The 12,754-nt window shown below is 34.6% G+C and overlaps 2 protein-coding genes across 2 annotated transcripts; both read right to left on the bottom strand.

The window, feature by feature from the left end:
* Nucleotides 1-3,237: 3,237 nt before the first annotated feature.
* LOC139897260 (non-specific phospholipase C3-like) lies at nucleotides 3,238-6,205 on the bottom strand. Its single transcript, XM_071879953.1, has 4 exons — nucleotides 5,539-6,205; nucleotides 4,524-4,933; nucleotides 3,818-3,988; nucleotides 3,238-3,655 (listed from the first exon to the last, which is right to left on the bottom strand). Exons 1-4 carry the CDS (start codon nucleotides 6,162-6,164, stop codon nucleotides 3,318-3,320), a joined length of 1,545 nt encoding a protein of 514 aa, XP_071736054.1. The 5' UTR covers nucleotides 6,165-6,205; the 3' UTR covers nucleotides 3,238-3,317.
* A 2,253-nt stretch (nucleotides 6,206-8,458) lies between these two features.
* LOC139897261 (probable L-gulonolactone oxidase 6) lies at nucleotides 8,459-11,011 on the bottom strand. Its single transcript, XM_071879954.1, has 4 exons — nucleotides 10,334-11,011; nucleotides 9,669-9,924; nucleotides 9,489-9,590; nucleotides 8,459-9,244 (listed from the first exon to the last, which is right to left on the bottom strand). Exons 1-4 carry the CDS (start codon nucleotides 11,009-11,011, stop codon nucleotides 8,499-8,501), a joined length of 1,782 nt encoding a protein of 593 aa, XP_071736055.1. The 3' UTR covers nucleotides 8,459-8,498.
* Between the last annotated feature and the right edge of the window lie 1,743 nt (nucleotides 11,012-12,754).

Below are 12,754 nucleotides of genomic sequence, written 5' to 3' on the forward strand. Positions count from 1 at the left end.
TCCAATCCTGATTTACGTGACCATTAACTTTGCCAGTCATGATAATGTGCATCATCTTGTTGTTCTCATTTGTAATATTGTGTTGATTCTTAGGTAAGTTCATTAACAGGAGTTGCTAAGATATGGAGCATGTCAAGGGTAAAGATTATGTTTTTATTAAAGGGACATACAGAGTGAGCAACCGATGTTGCATTTTCGCAGACAAATAACCAAATAGCAACCGCTTTTTCTGATCGCACTGCAAGGTTATGGAACATTGAAGGAACACTGCGTAATACATACAAGGGTCATTTGGACCGCTTAGCTCGTGTTGCTTTTCATCCTTAAGGTAATTATATGGGTACATTTACACGTCTTCTATATAATTAATTGTGTACTTATGGTCAGTTTAACATTATATTCATAATAATATTAGGAGGTTGTATATTTAAAAACTGTCATTGAGCTAACTGATGAATTTTTATTTTTTTTTTTTTTTTTATTTTTTATTTTTTTAATTTTATTTTTATTTTTACACCAAATGGGTATCATCTAGCAACAGGTGGTGAAGATAATACTTGTAGAATTTGGGATTTTAGGAAGAAGAGATCATTGTACACAATTTCGTCCCATTCAAATCTGATTTCTCAAATTAGATTTGAGCCTCAAGAGGGATACTTCTTGGTAACTGTTTCTCTTTTAATATGACTGCTAAGGTAATCCAATTCGTCTTGTAGCAATTTATCTTTTAGCATTATTAATGTACGCATAAATGTTAAATGTATCTATTATTGATCTTGTGTATTAGGTATGGTCTTCCAGAGATTTTAAGCCTGTCAAGGTTCTTTCTGGCCTCGAGGCTAATGTTACATTTGTTGATGTAGCTGCAGGTAAGCTCCAAATCTTTGATCTACTTTTGTGAATACACACACTCACACACACGCACGAAAACAGTTGTCCATTTTGATGCATTCGCTTATGGATTACATGATTTGATGAAGAGCTAATACTTTCTCAAAGTCACTAGGAACCGGGTCGGATAGGCTAAAAGTCTCCCAAACTGTATTTTATATGCATCTAAGTATAAGACCTCTTGAGTTTTTTTCTACAAAGATCATACCTAGTTTTGGCACAAAAGACGCGCTCATTGTTTATATAACTTTATGAGTTAGATGAATGACAACACATAACAGAGTTTTTTGAGATTCGAAAAATATAACATAGAACACAGTATTAAACTCATACTATACTCTCTGAGTAGTGCAAATCCCATTCCCAACAACATGATCATCGGATCAAAGTTTTTATTGGACATACCTGACAATAACAATAAGGGAAATAATAAATAACCAAAAACATCTATAAAAAGCCAAAATAATATATTACAAATCTATACATACCTTTCACGTAGTCTCTACATTTTTCTTAACTTTTGCGGTTTCTTTAGCTACAAGTAAACCATTATAGCAAAAAAAATGAATCTAATGAACGGTTGATGGGAATACGCACTCATTTTGGTGAACATAACCTAAAATGTATTCGAGTTATGGGACAATTTATCAAGTAACAATAAACAAATATATAATAAACAAATATATACAGAGTACATGTTTTTTTGTATAGTAACACAAAAATCCTCATTTAACATCTAATAAGTTAATAAAACATGAAAAAGAAAAAGAAGTAATAAAGGTCGTCGTTCGTACCAACAAACTTCGCATCGCTGTAACTGATCGCCGCCAACAATCCAAAATTGTGCAGAAGGCAGAAGCATAATACGGATTAAGGACCTCCGCAAAGACCATAACACATAGAGTGATGAAAATCTCCATCATATGAGTGGAAGCTGATGTTTCTAGTGTTTGTTTTAAAGATTTTTAACGCGAACCCAGTAAACTCTCTACATTTCATTAAATTGTCTACTCCGGCAACGACATAGGGTTCAATAATGATGGTGATGGGTAAATGTGAGATGATAGGGAAGTTTGTTATGTTTGGGTAGACAGTAATTAAACGCGCTTTTCGAACTCTGGCGCCGGAGATTCTTATCACGATAGTTAGTGGAGACTGGCAGATTCAATTATCCAATCAATTTTGTCCAAACGAAATATCGTGATGAGAATCTCCGTGCTGTAGTTCGAAGACTGCTTTTAACTAGTGCCTACCCAAACGTAACAAACTTCCATCTCATTTCACATTTACCCATCACTATTAGCGATGAACTCTCTGTCGCTGTCGGATGAGGCAATTTGATAAAATGTGGAGAGTGTATTCGCTCGACGTTCAAGATCTTTAAACAAACACTAGACTCAATAGTTTCCACTCATATGATGGAGATTTTTTCATCACTTTATGTGCTACGGTCTTTACAAAGGTCCTTGGTCCGTTTACTCCCATTATGGTTGTGCATAATCTTAGATTGTTGGGGGCTTTCAGTTACAACGATCCGAAGTTGTTGGTACGAGCGACGATCTTTATTACTCTTTTTTTTTTTTTTTTTTTTTCCCTTCATGTTTTATTAGGTTATAAGATATGATTGATGTGTTAGTACTTAGTATAGACATGTACTATACTACTATGTATATATTTGTTTATTGTTACTCGATATTTGCTCCACAACTTTGATACATTTTAGCTTATTTTCATCAAAATAAGTGCGGATTCCTATGAACAATTCATTAGGTTCATATTTTTACTATAATCGTTACTTGTAGCTCAAGGAATCGCAAAAGTTAGGAAGAAGGTTAAAGACACTATGTGAAAGGTTTGTATATATTAGTAATATATTATTTTTGGTTTTTTGCAGATGTTTTTTATAATTTTTTTCATATTGTTTAGTAATAAAAGTTTTGACTGGATGATAGTGTTGTTGATTTTGGGCTATGTACAACTCAAACAGTATAGTATGATATTATACTCTGTTCCGTGTTATGTTTTTTATATCGTAAATAGTTCTATGGTATATAAATTTAAAACGTGCATTTGTTTTTGACATTTGAATGACAATGATATTTAGCAGTTTTTCAATCTGTGCTGAATCATTTAGAGTTGAATCACTCTTCTAACCATTCAACACATCAATTTTCTTAAATATCTTCCTTAAATCATATCTTTAAATCATATCTTGATAATTTATCAAACAATCATATTCATTCGTTTATTCATTTAAATTGTTAATACATTGATTATATATCATTCCTAATGATTATCAAACGCTTTAATGTTATTCAGAACCAAATTCAAGCTTTTAAATTTTAATCATTCAAATTTTGTACCATTCAACGCTGAAACAAACTTTTTTTTTTTTTATCAAACACACCCCAAATGTTATATACACATCAGTTATCACATACTAAACATGAGAACAATTTTTGTGCAAATGGTTTCGACGTCTTTTGATCCGGCGCCAACTTTTCGTCACACACAATGTACGAGTCTGGTTTCCCCTCTTCTTTGGCCTTCTCACAGTCATCGCAAAATTTCTTGAACGCAACTCCAACATATTCAACGGCTTCGTTAACCTTCATGTTTTCTACTAACTTGTCGGGATAGTTACTCTCTTGATGGTCCCCTTTTAATACTGCACATAATTGTACCAACTCTGCTTGAAAATCTGTTATATCCGCTTCTTCATTTGCTTCATCGGGTCTCATTTTCTTAGGCTCGGATAACGTAACTATTAGCACAAACATGAATATTAAAACAGTTAGCTGAGACCACTAGAGGCCAGATGAATAAAACAAAACAACATGTGACATGTCACATTGAACATTTGATAGGTTGTAGGTTTGACTTTCTTTAGATCATATTGACCCGTTAGAGTTAGTGATGAGTGTACCTGGGCAATCTGATCTTGGGGTTGTTCTAGTGAGAATCTCTTCGAAAGTACCTGCCCATTCATCACGTTTTGTCAAAAATTCTTTTAGGTTGAATAGCTTCTTAACTGTTGCTGGGATAGAAGAATGTTCGAACTGTGATGTTGGAAATGGTCCCGAAGGCTCGTGTAACACTGCATACGATCCAAACAATATCAACAAGGTTTTCTGATTTTTAGAAAATCTCTTTCAAGAATGCAAGAATAGGATTATAATTACTGAATTAGAGTAGGCCATTGAATCTATATGTTTATTTGCATCAAAGGCCCATAAAATCTGGATCTAAGTATAGTTTTGATTCACAATATTACATTTTGAACAGGTTAGGCCAAGGAAAATGGCCAGAAACGTTCATGGGCTAGCTTGGTTAAGCGCTGTACATCCGAGTAAAAATACTCTACTTCATTAGGTAAACCTAAATAGGGAAATTATTATCCGTTTTATAATCATCTCAAGATTGACTAATATTTGGGGTCATGATATCTTAACTGGAAGTCATAGGTTCAAACTTCACTAGCAACGTATCTTGTGACTAGGAAACAAGTCAGAAACACGATCATTGATTAACTCTTCTTTCTTGGTAATTTGAACAGATCTTTTTGTTTACCCGTTTGTATATTGAACAAGTTCATAATTTTGTGAAACGAGCATAGCATTTGACATATATACCTGTTCCTTTTTCAATCCAAGGAGAAATCAAGATAGCTGGAATTCTGACACCAAGACGGTTGAACTCGAAATTATAAGGTGCGGGTCCAATGATGCCATCAGGACTTGGGACGTTAAGCACCGGAGTCGGAACGTGGTCATAGAAACCTCCATGTTCATCGTATACGACCACAAATAAGATTTCATTCCATTGTGGACTTGATCTTAATGCTTCATAGACTTTTTTTACAAACTTTTGTCCTTCTGAGACGTCATGAGAAGGGTGATCATCATTTCCTGGCAATATTTTAAGATCAAAGTACCTTTGTTCTACGACGACGTAATTTGGTAACTTTCCTTCCTTGCAATCTCGTTTGAAGTCGAGATCGAATTGATGAAAGTTGTTTATGTACTTGAGTTTTCGTAGATTCCTGTTGATCACAATCAACGAAATGGATAAAAATGTCAAAAAACAAATATTTTTGAAATATTAAATGTACGCTTGTAGTGTAAACCTTTTTTGACATTAAAACAGACAGTTATTTTGAGACGAAGAGAGTATAATTTAAAATGTAAACAATTTTTTTTTTTATTATACGGTTATATAATGTTGATTTTTTTTTTTTTTTGGCGAAAATAACGAGGACTTTATAAAAACAGAAAAAGTTTTCGAAAAAAGGAATTTAACAGGAAGAAGCACAATAGAGGACCTCGTTGAGGCTCATACCTTGAAAGCGACTACCAACTAACTATCTATACTATATTGAGTCTCGCCTAATCTAAACCGGAACTAAACAAAACAAATGAAAAAGACACGACAAAAAGCTTAAGCAAACTATCACATGACATGAATCAAAAAACTAATAAAGGAAACTGAAAGAACTCTGATAAACACGCCGAATTTATCCATTTCCGGTTTAGGTTAAAAGCATCATAATTTTCGACCAAAATCTAAAACTCAAGAGTTAATTCATAAGCATCATAATTTTCGACCAAAATCTAAAATTCAAGAGAAAGTTATTGAAAGAAGTCAAACCTGTAGAAAAGTGTCGATGGAGGGTATTGATAATAAATCCCAAAAGAATAACCATTTTCATCCAATGACTCAAATATGGTTTTTTGAGGATAACCTTCAATCAACTTGATTGTATCATTACTAGTTGCACCATGTGAAGTAGCCGAGTGAACATATAACCTATTAGGTTGTGTAGAAGCCGGAACCGAAGCAAACCACCGGTCACAAACCGCAAATTCTGTCACCAAATCTCTATAAACTGGAACATCATCCGGTTTAAAACCCGACATTACTATTTTCCCTAGCCCAACTTCTGTACTTTCGGCTTGTTCCACGAACCCTTCCATTGTAGGTGGAAGTTTCGCTTGAGATGATTCTTCGGTCCATGGGACACCGAATATTTGAGCATAAATGGCTTGAAATGAGTGGCTTGGGTCCGGTTGGATGTAACCCGATTCATTAGATTGGTAGAGTCGGCCCGAATGAGGATTTGTTGTGGATATCGGGTTGGATTCTTTTCCAGTGATGCCGTCGATTTCAGGGTTTAGAGATTTCATCCATCCTAACATGTGATCGAATGAACGATTTTCTTGAACTAATATTACTATAGTTTTAATTGGATTATGTTTGATACCTTCATTTTCCATTTTTGCTTAATGAAATTGCATGCAAAAATGAAGGAATTGAAATTGAATTTATCAAATTGTTGTGAATTGTGTTTAGTGTTATATATAAGAATATTAGGAACTACATGTATAATTGAAATGGATGCTTCGTGCTTACACCAAAGGTTTTATTTTCAGAAATATTCTCTTAGATTCCTTTAGGATCCATTTAAAGATTTAATCAGCTCTAGTTATAAAGTGTACACGTTTATAAGTTGACTATCTTATATTAATTAATGGTTTAAGAGGTTTGCCATGATGTTTCGTAGAAGCAATAATATACAGCAAGAATATGTACCATTATTTTAATCAAGTCAATGCATCCAAACAAGGCAAAAACAAAATTCGGCTCGATATGAATGATCAATAAGAAATCGTAAATTTTGGAGAAGGGGAAACAAGTTAGAACACGTAGCTCACCTAATTTGGGTGATATTAACAATCCATATCATAGTGTCATAGTAAAGTAATAATATATTTTCAGGTTTTTACTTTTTACAATTGTAAGTAAAAGTCAACTATAAGCGTACTGCATTCACTATGAACTTGACAGATGGACCATTTGAATACTTTGACATCTACAAGTAAAGATCTTTATATTTCCTACACCGCAAATTACAAATTAAAAGAAAAAAAACACACATCATTTAAAACCTACACGCATGAAATAAATGCAATAGATACATACAATACGCAAACTAGTACATATTCTAAATGTAATTACATGTTATTGGGAACTTACATTTCGGTAGCAACAATAAAACTTTCGACCAAGGTTCGATGTTGTCCACGATGTTCTAACAATCGAAGGTTTCCCACACACACAATGGACATCCATTTGAAAGGAGCCTAGGTCGACGATGATGTGTCTGTACGTTTGAATCGTATTTCGAATTTTAGCTTTGGGAAATAAGAAATCGTCGATTACAGAAGATGAATTACAGATATTAATGGGTTATAAGCACGTGACAATCACACGTGTGAAACTTAACGGGACCGTTAGATGTAGTTAGGTTTAAGGATGTAATTCGAACTAAATAACGACATTAAGGACTGCTAGTGCAATTATAGATTAGTAGGGATGAAAACAGTAAAAAAAAAGTAATAACACATGATGACATGAACTATTTAAGCAATTTTGGCTTCATGTTTTTACATCATAAACTCACATGGTGATTTAAGAGCTACATATCAATAGCCATAAAATTATATAACCTTTTTTCCTATATACACCCTACCATAGGGTGTTAATCAGTTCGCTAGTAGTCTTAGTTTATTTGGTTCGATTTGTTCAATTGTTCGGTTCCGAAGCAAAACCGAAATCCAACCGAAACCCAATACAAATTTCAAAACGAAACCAAACAAAAAACCGGATCTTAATGCGGCTAACCCTAATACATTTTCGGTGCAATGAAGTTAAACCAGTGAGCCTCTACTTGACCAACTGTACATAATATTACACACATTCATCAAATAACACTTTTTTAGCTTTAGCCGGAATTGTTCGGCAACCGAATAGCTTAAATAAGGAAAATTTAACCAAAATAATTATAAAATTTCAATTTTACTTCTGATTTTAAAAAGTTGATTTTTGCCAATAACTTAGTTATTTATATATGATCTATATAAGAAGTCGCTTTCCTTTGAAGTTGTTTCTTTGATTTTCCGCTGAATTATCCTTACGAAAAATCATTGTCTACACATATATCACTTTCGAAAAATGATTTTTTATACAAATGTAACAAATCCCCAACGCCCTAAATCTGAATATTAAAAATTAAGATATGACAACATTGTATGACAACTGAAATAACCGAATTGATCATTTCCCTCCCAATCTTAGTTTCACATAATCTTTTGGCAACATTCTCTTTTAGCTTTTACCAAAACTGGTTAGCAATTTTCATTTATTACAATAGAAGTCTTTAAGAATCCTATCATGGCATTTTTCAGCCTTAACTTCTTCCTTTTTACAGTTTATATCCCGAAACTTGTAGAGATATCACAAACAAAGTCAGTAGCTCACAGAAATATTCAGAATCACAACTGCTTGAAACTTTTTAAAACACACCCTTCTCATTCTTTCTTTGAAATGTATGATCTTAACATATTTTTAGTGCTATACTAGCTGGTACATATATTGTCATTAGATCACCTTGTTAAAAATTCAACTTTGTTTCGTAAAATACTCGCCCTCTGTGACTAACCTGAACAGAGAAAATCTCGTCTTATATATATTCCAGAAAGTTTATTTAGCAACTAATCTACTCTCGTTGTCTTGAATTCACACGAAACTATTGCAGAATTATTTAGGAATTATAGTTCATCTTTCGTATACACCATGTGTGTATTGGCTTGAACCAAACTACAAACTCTTGCATCTTTATAAACTTCGCCAGGTCTACATAAATAACCTTGTTGGGGTGCACAGTGAATGTCCTCTGAGCACACACATAAGCCCTCAAGGGCACAACCCTCCTTTGTTATGGTCAAACCATCTTTAAGGCCTAAAACTTGATTTGTCCATTCACTTGAGAACAACTCTAATGGATCATACTTCTCTTTAACCTTCAAAAACTCTTTACCCTTTTTGTACCTTTTCACCGCCCCTTCGAACGCTACATTTCTATTCTTTCCCCAATGTGGAAGACCACCATACTTAAAAACCGCCATTTGTTCTATCTCTTCTAGTACGTCTTCAAAAAGTCTTGGTCGTTTTGGATCTTTACTTCGATAATAAGTGATGTCGAAATCTAGTGAGTCTTCTTGTTTGCCTAAGTAAGCGTTTGAGCCTGTAACGTATCTCATTAAGATCCCATTATAGAGATCTATACCACATAAAGATTGTGGTACTAGTTGTACAAGCTTTTGTATGTCTTGGATGAAATCTTTAGCTTTTGAAAGGGCAATGCTGAATGTGGTTTGATGAAAGAACAAACCCTTGACCCGTGGATCCCATGGACATGCCGTAATTTCAGCATCTTTCGGGCCTTTTAGGCAACCCCCTGATGCTTGAAGTCGATTTTGATATCCAACAACAGGGTATCCTTTAAATATAGTACCTACATACATAATTTAAATGGGTAAACGGCTAAAAATTTTCTCTGTTCATGCTACCCGGGGAAGGGGAGTGTTTTACTAGATGTACGCGACCTAATTAGGTTATCCCGTGATTGTTACCGACCCTTTCACTTGGCCACGCCCAAGATATGATAAATTACCTAGATACATAATTTATTTCATAATAAATTAAGATGGTTATGTATTGTGGAAGTTTTGATGTATGTACATTTGCTAATAAATTACCATCATTTGTTAGTCCATATGCAGCCCTCAAAAGAGTGTTGGTAGTAAGCCTCCCAACAGTACACTTTCCAGCAACATCACCTTTTGCCTCTTGATTTTCCTCTACATTTTTAGATATACAAATCCAATTACCATATTGCAAGCAAAAAGGTTTTGTTACTAATCATGGTTGATTATTACCTGAAGATCGCAAAACTAAGAGCACAAGCGAAGGCATAGCTCGAAAACCAGGGTGATCCCAGAGGCCATTTCCAGAGACATTGGAGGAAACTCTATCGTCCATCCGATAAACAACTCGTTTTTGACTGGGATACCATGTTATATCTGCAAACTCATGTTGCCTACCAAAGGTGGCAGCTTTATCTGATAACTCTGTGTCGTTTTCTGTTACAAAGGTAACCGATCTCTTGAACAATGGTTGCAACTTTAAAGTCACCTGTAGGTAAACAAGTTCAAATCTTTTAAGCAAAAAGTATATGTTAGTTGATATTCAAAGATATTATTTGAATGTTAGTAATCTTTGTTTTAATGATCATAACAACATAAGAGTGATTACACTTAAAATACAATAAACTCACAAGTTCATAAGCCTACATTTATCCAGCAAATGACCAAAACACGAAGCGAGTCACTCCCTCTAGTTATCTTACAATGTATATAGTTAAACTCATACTACAAATGTTGAAGTAACGAATAGTATACCTACCAAAGTTAACGTTATAAAGTCTCCAGTCTAACCATGAGGTTACGAGTTCTAGTCTAGGGGTGCACAATATGTATATATTCGTAGAAAAATTCATGTTAAAGTGTGTGAGTTGCCTTTCTAAAAAAGATGAATAATATACCTGTGAAATGACTCCAAGTACTCCGAGTGAAACTTTAGCCGCCTTCATTTCGTCATCAAGTTCACCTTTTTCTTCTAGTATCCTCACTTTAGCGTAACCATCTTCAGCTCCACCTGGGCTTACTATCTGCATTCGAACCACATAGTTATGGATCGCACTACCTTCGCCCCAAAGGGTGCTACCATGCGCACCCGTGCTTAAAAGGCCACCGATCGTCAGTCCCCACCAATAAGGAGTATAAGGCAAAGCCAACCCATTTTTTGCAGCTTCATCAATTAGTTGTCTCAATGTCACACCACTTTCTAAAGTCACAAGCATTTTATCTTTATCGAAATCAATTATCTTGTTCAAATTTTCGGTACTAATAATTAGTCCATTATCACCATCAGGACAAACTAACTTTGGTATACTATGTGAGTAACGAGTGGCTACTCTCATTTTTCGTTTCGCTTGTGTTGCATTTGAAACTATGGACACAAGGTCTTTTTCTGATGCAGGGTATGCGACCTCTGCTGCACGACAAATGCTACGATCAGGAAACGCACCATAAGAGTTTGTTATGGTGCAGTTTGTGAGATCGTTTGAACATTTAACAGGCTCCTCGGGTGGATCAGCATTAGCAATTGTGATCATAATGAAGAGTGTCCAATTCAATAATATAATTTGTGTTAGTGACATAATAACTCTGTATAAGAACAGTATACAAAGAGGTTAATAAAGGATATTTATGGAACATTTGTGTATGTACAAGGAAATGAAATGTTGTCTTAAATGGGTAATGAGCAATGAAAAAAAAAAATGGTTTCCAAAGTAAAGGTGTACATATGTGTCACTATGTATATATATATTTTATTATGTTGATATAAAACATAAGTTGTTACTATGTTCTCATTTTATCTTTGAAGTAAAGCAGATGGCTCCAATTATCTTGAAAGTCACTTCATTATCATTTAAACAAATGTGGTAGCTCCAGTATTTGTTAATTATTTATAGAAATAAGTGTAACCCGTATAATGATTATTGTTGAATTGTTGATTTAAAACGTTGGTTCGTGTCACTTATTCATGATGTTGAAGATTATGATTGGAATTGAAGTGCACAATCAACTGTGATGTATATAGTTATTATAAGTTGTAAATGTTTTTGCAAGTATAGATTATATATGGTCTTTGGTTAATAAAATGATTGTAACAATCCGTTACAAACCACGTTGGCAATAAAAGGCAGAAACATGAACAGAAAAACTTATCATGTGATCCAAAAACTAAGATAACAAACAGAGACTTTGTTAGAAGTATACTACTTAACAACAAGACGAGTGGTTTAAACCAATCACTCACCTACATACGATAACGATATTGCTAAAGTGTACAAATAATAAATAAATGTATAAAACGACACTGATTTAACGTGGTTATTGTTGGAGTGCGAAGCGAGTTAAACAAGGATTTGAAAAACGAGAAAAAAATTCATTGCAGCTTTAAGCCACGGCACGGCTCCTTTAGCCACGGCGCGGCTTAACACTTGGATTGAGGTTCGAAAGTACAATGCTGTCAGATTCGAAATCATGCCTTAAGCCACGGCGCGGCTTCTCCAGCCGCGGCGCGGCTTAAGCCTATCCGGGAGTCTGACGAGGAAAAACGCGTTTTCTTGTTCCCAAAGTTATTTCCTTGTTGACTTTTGCCTATTTAAGCATCTTATTGTAACCCATACATGTATCCACGAAAATTATCAATAAAGAACTCTCTTTGGTGGTCGAGGATTAAAGTAATCATTTGTGATTACATATAACATCGTTAAATTCTCTTGTCTTTATCGTTTTTGCTAATTTCTTCATATACATCAACTATTTTCGTTTATTGTAACTGGGTTTGATAACCTAGGATTATCAAGTCTTGTTAGGGTTCACGTACTTTAATCCTAACAAGTGGTATCAAGAGCTTCGGTTCGGTTTCACGGGAACAATGGCAGAAAAGAGTGATGTGAAGATTGATAAGTTTGATGGGAATGATTTTAGCTTTTGGAAGATGCAAATTGAAGATGTGCTCTATCAAAAGAAGCTTTACCAACCGTTGAAGGGTGTTAAACCGAAAGAGATGACTCAAGGCGAGTGGGAGTTGTTGGATAGGCAAGCCTTAGGAGTTGTTCGAATTTCTCAGACCAAAAATGTTACTTACAACATCGTGGGTGAAACCACAACAACGGGTGTACTTGCGGCTTTATCTAACATGTATGAAAAGTCATCCGCTTTAAATAAAGTTTTCTTGATTCGGCAATTGGTGAATGCTAGGATGATGGAGGGTTCCTCTGCGGCGGATCATGTTAACGAATTTAATTCGATTTCAACTCGTTTGAAGTCGGTGAATATTAAATTCGATGAAGAGCTTGAGGCGTTGTTTTTGCTAGCTTCATTGCCCGATA

Source organism: Rutidosis leptorrhynchoides, chromosome 3, assembly GCF_046630445.1.
Source record: "Rutidosis leptorrhynchoides isolate AG116_Rl617_1_P2 chromosome 3, CSIRO_AGI_Rlap_v1, whole genome shotgun sequence".
NCBI lineage: Eukaryota > Viridiplantae > Streptophyta > Magnoliopsida > Asterales > Asteraceae > Rutidosis > Rutidosis leptorrhynchoides.

What these genes read in the sequence shown, in the direction of transcription:
- LOC139897260 (XM_071879953.1), bottom strand. Translation starts at nt 6,164, where the DNA reads ATGGAAAATGAAGGTATCAAACATAATCCAATTAAAACTATAGTAATA. An exon ending in CCATCGACACTTTTCTACAG is followed by an intron (nt 4,934 to 5,538) that starts GTTTGACTTCTT and finishes TGTGATCAACAG; the next exon opens with GAATCTACGAAAACTCAAGT. An exon ending in CCCAAGATCAGATTGCCCAG is followed by an intron (nt 3,656 to 3,817) that starts GTACACTCATCA and finishes TTGTGCTAATAG; the next exon opens with TTACGTTATCCGAGCCTAAG.
- LOC139897261 (XM_071879954.1), bottom strand. Translation starts at nt 11,011, where the DNA reads ATGTCACTAACACAAATTATATTATTGAATTGGACACTCTTCATTATG. An exon ending in CTTAGTTTTGCGATCTTCAG is followed by an intron (nt 9,591 to 9,668) that starts GTAATAATCAAC and finishes CTAAAAATGTAG; the next exon opens with AGGAAAATCAAGAGGCAAAA. An exon ending in ATATGGACTAACAAATGATG is followed by an intron (nt 9,245 to 9,488) that starts GTAATTTATTAG and finishes TTATGTATGTAG; the next exon opens with GTACTATATTTAAAGGATAC.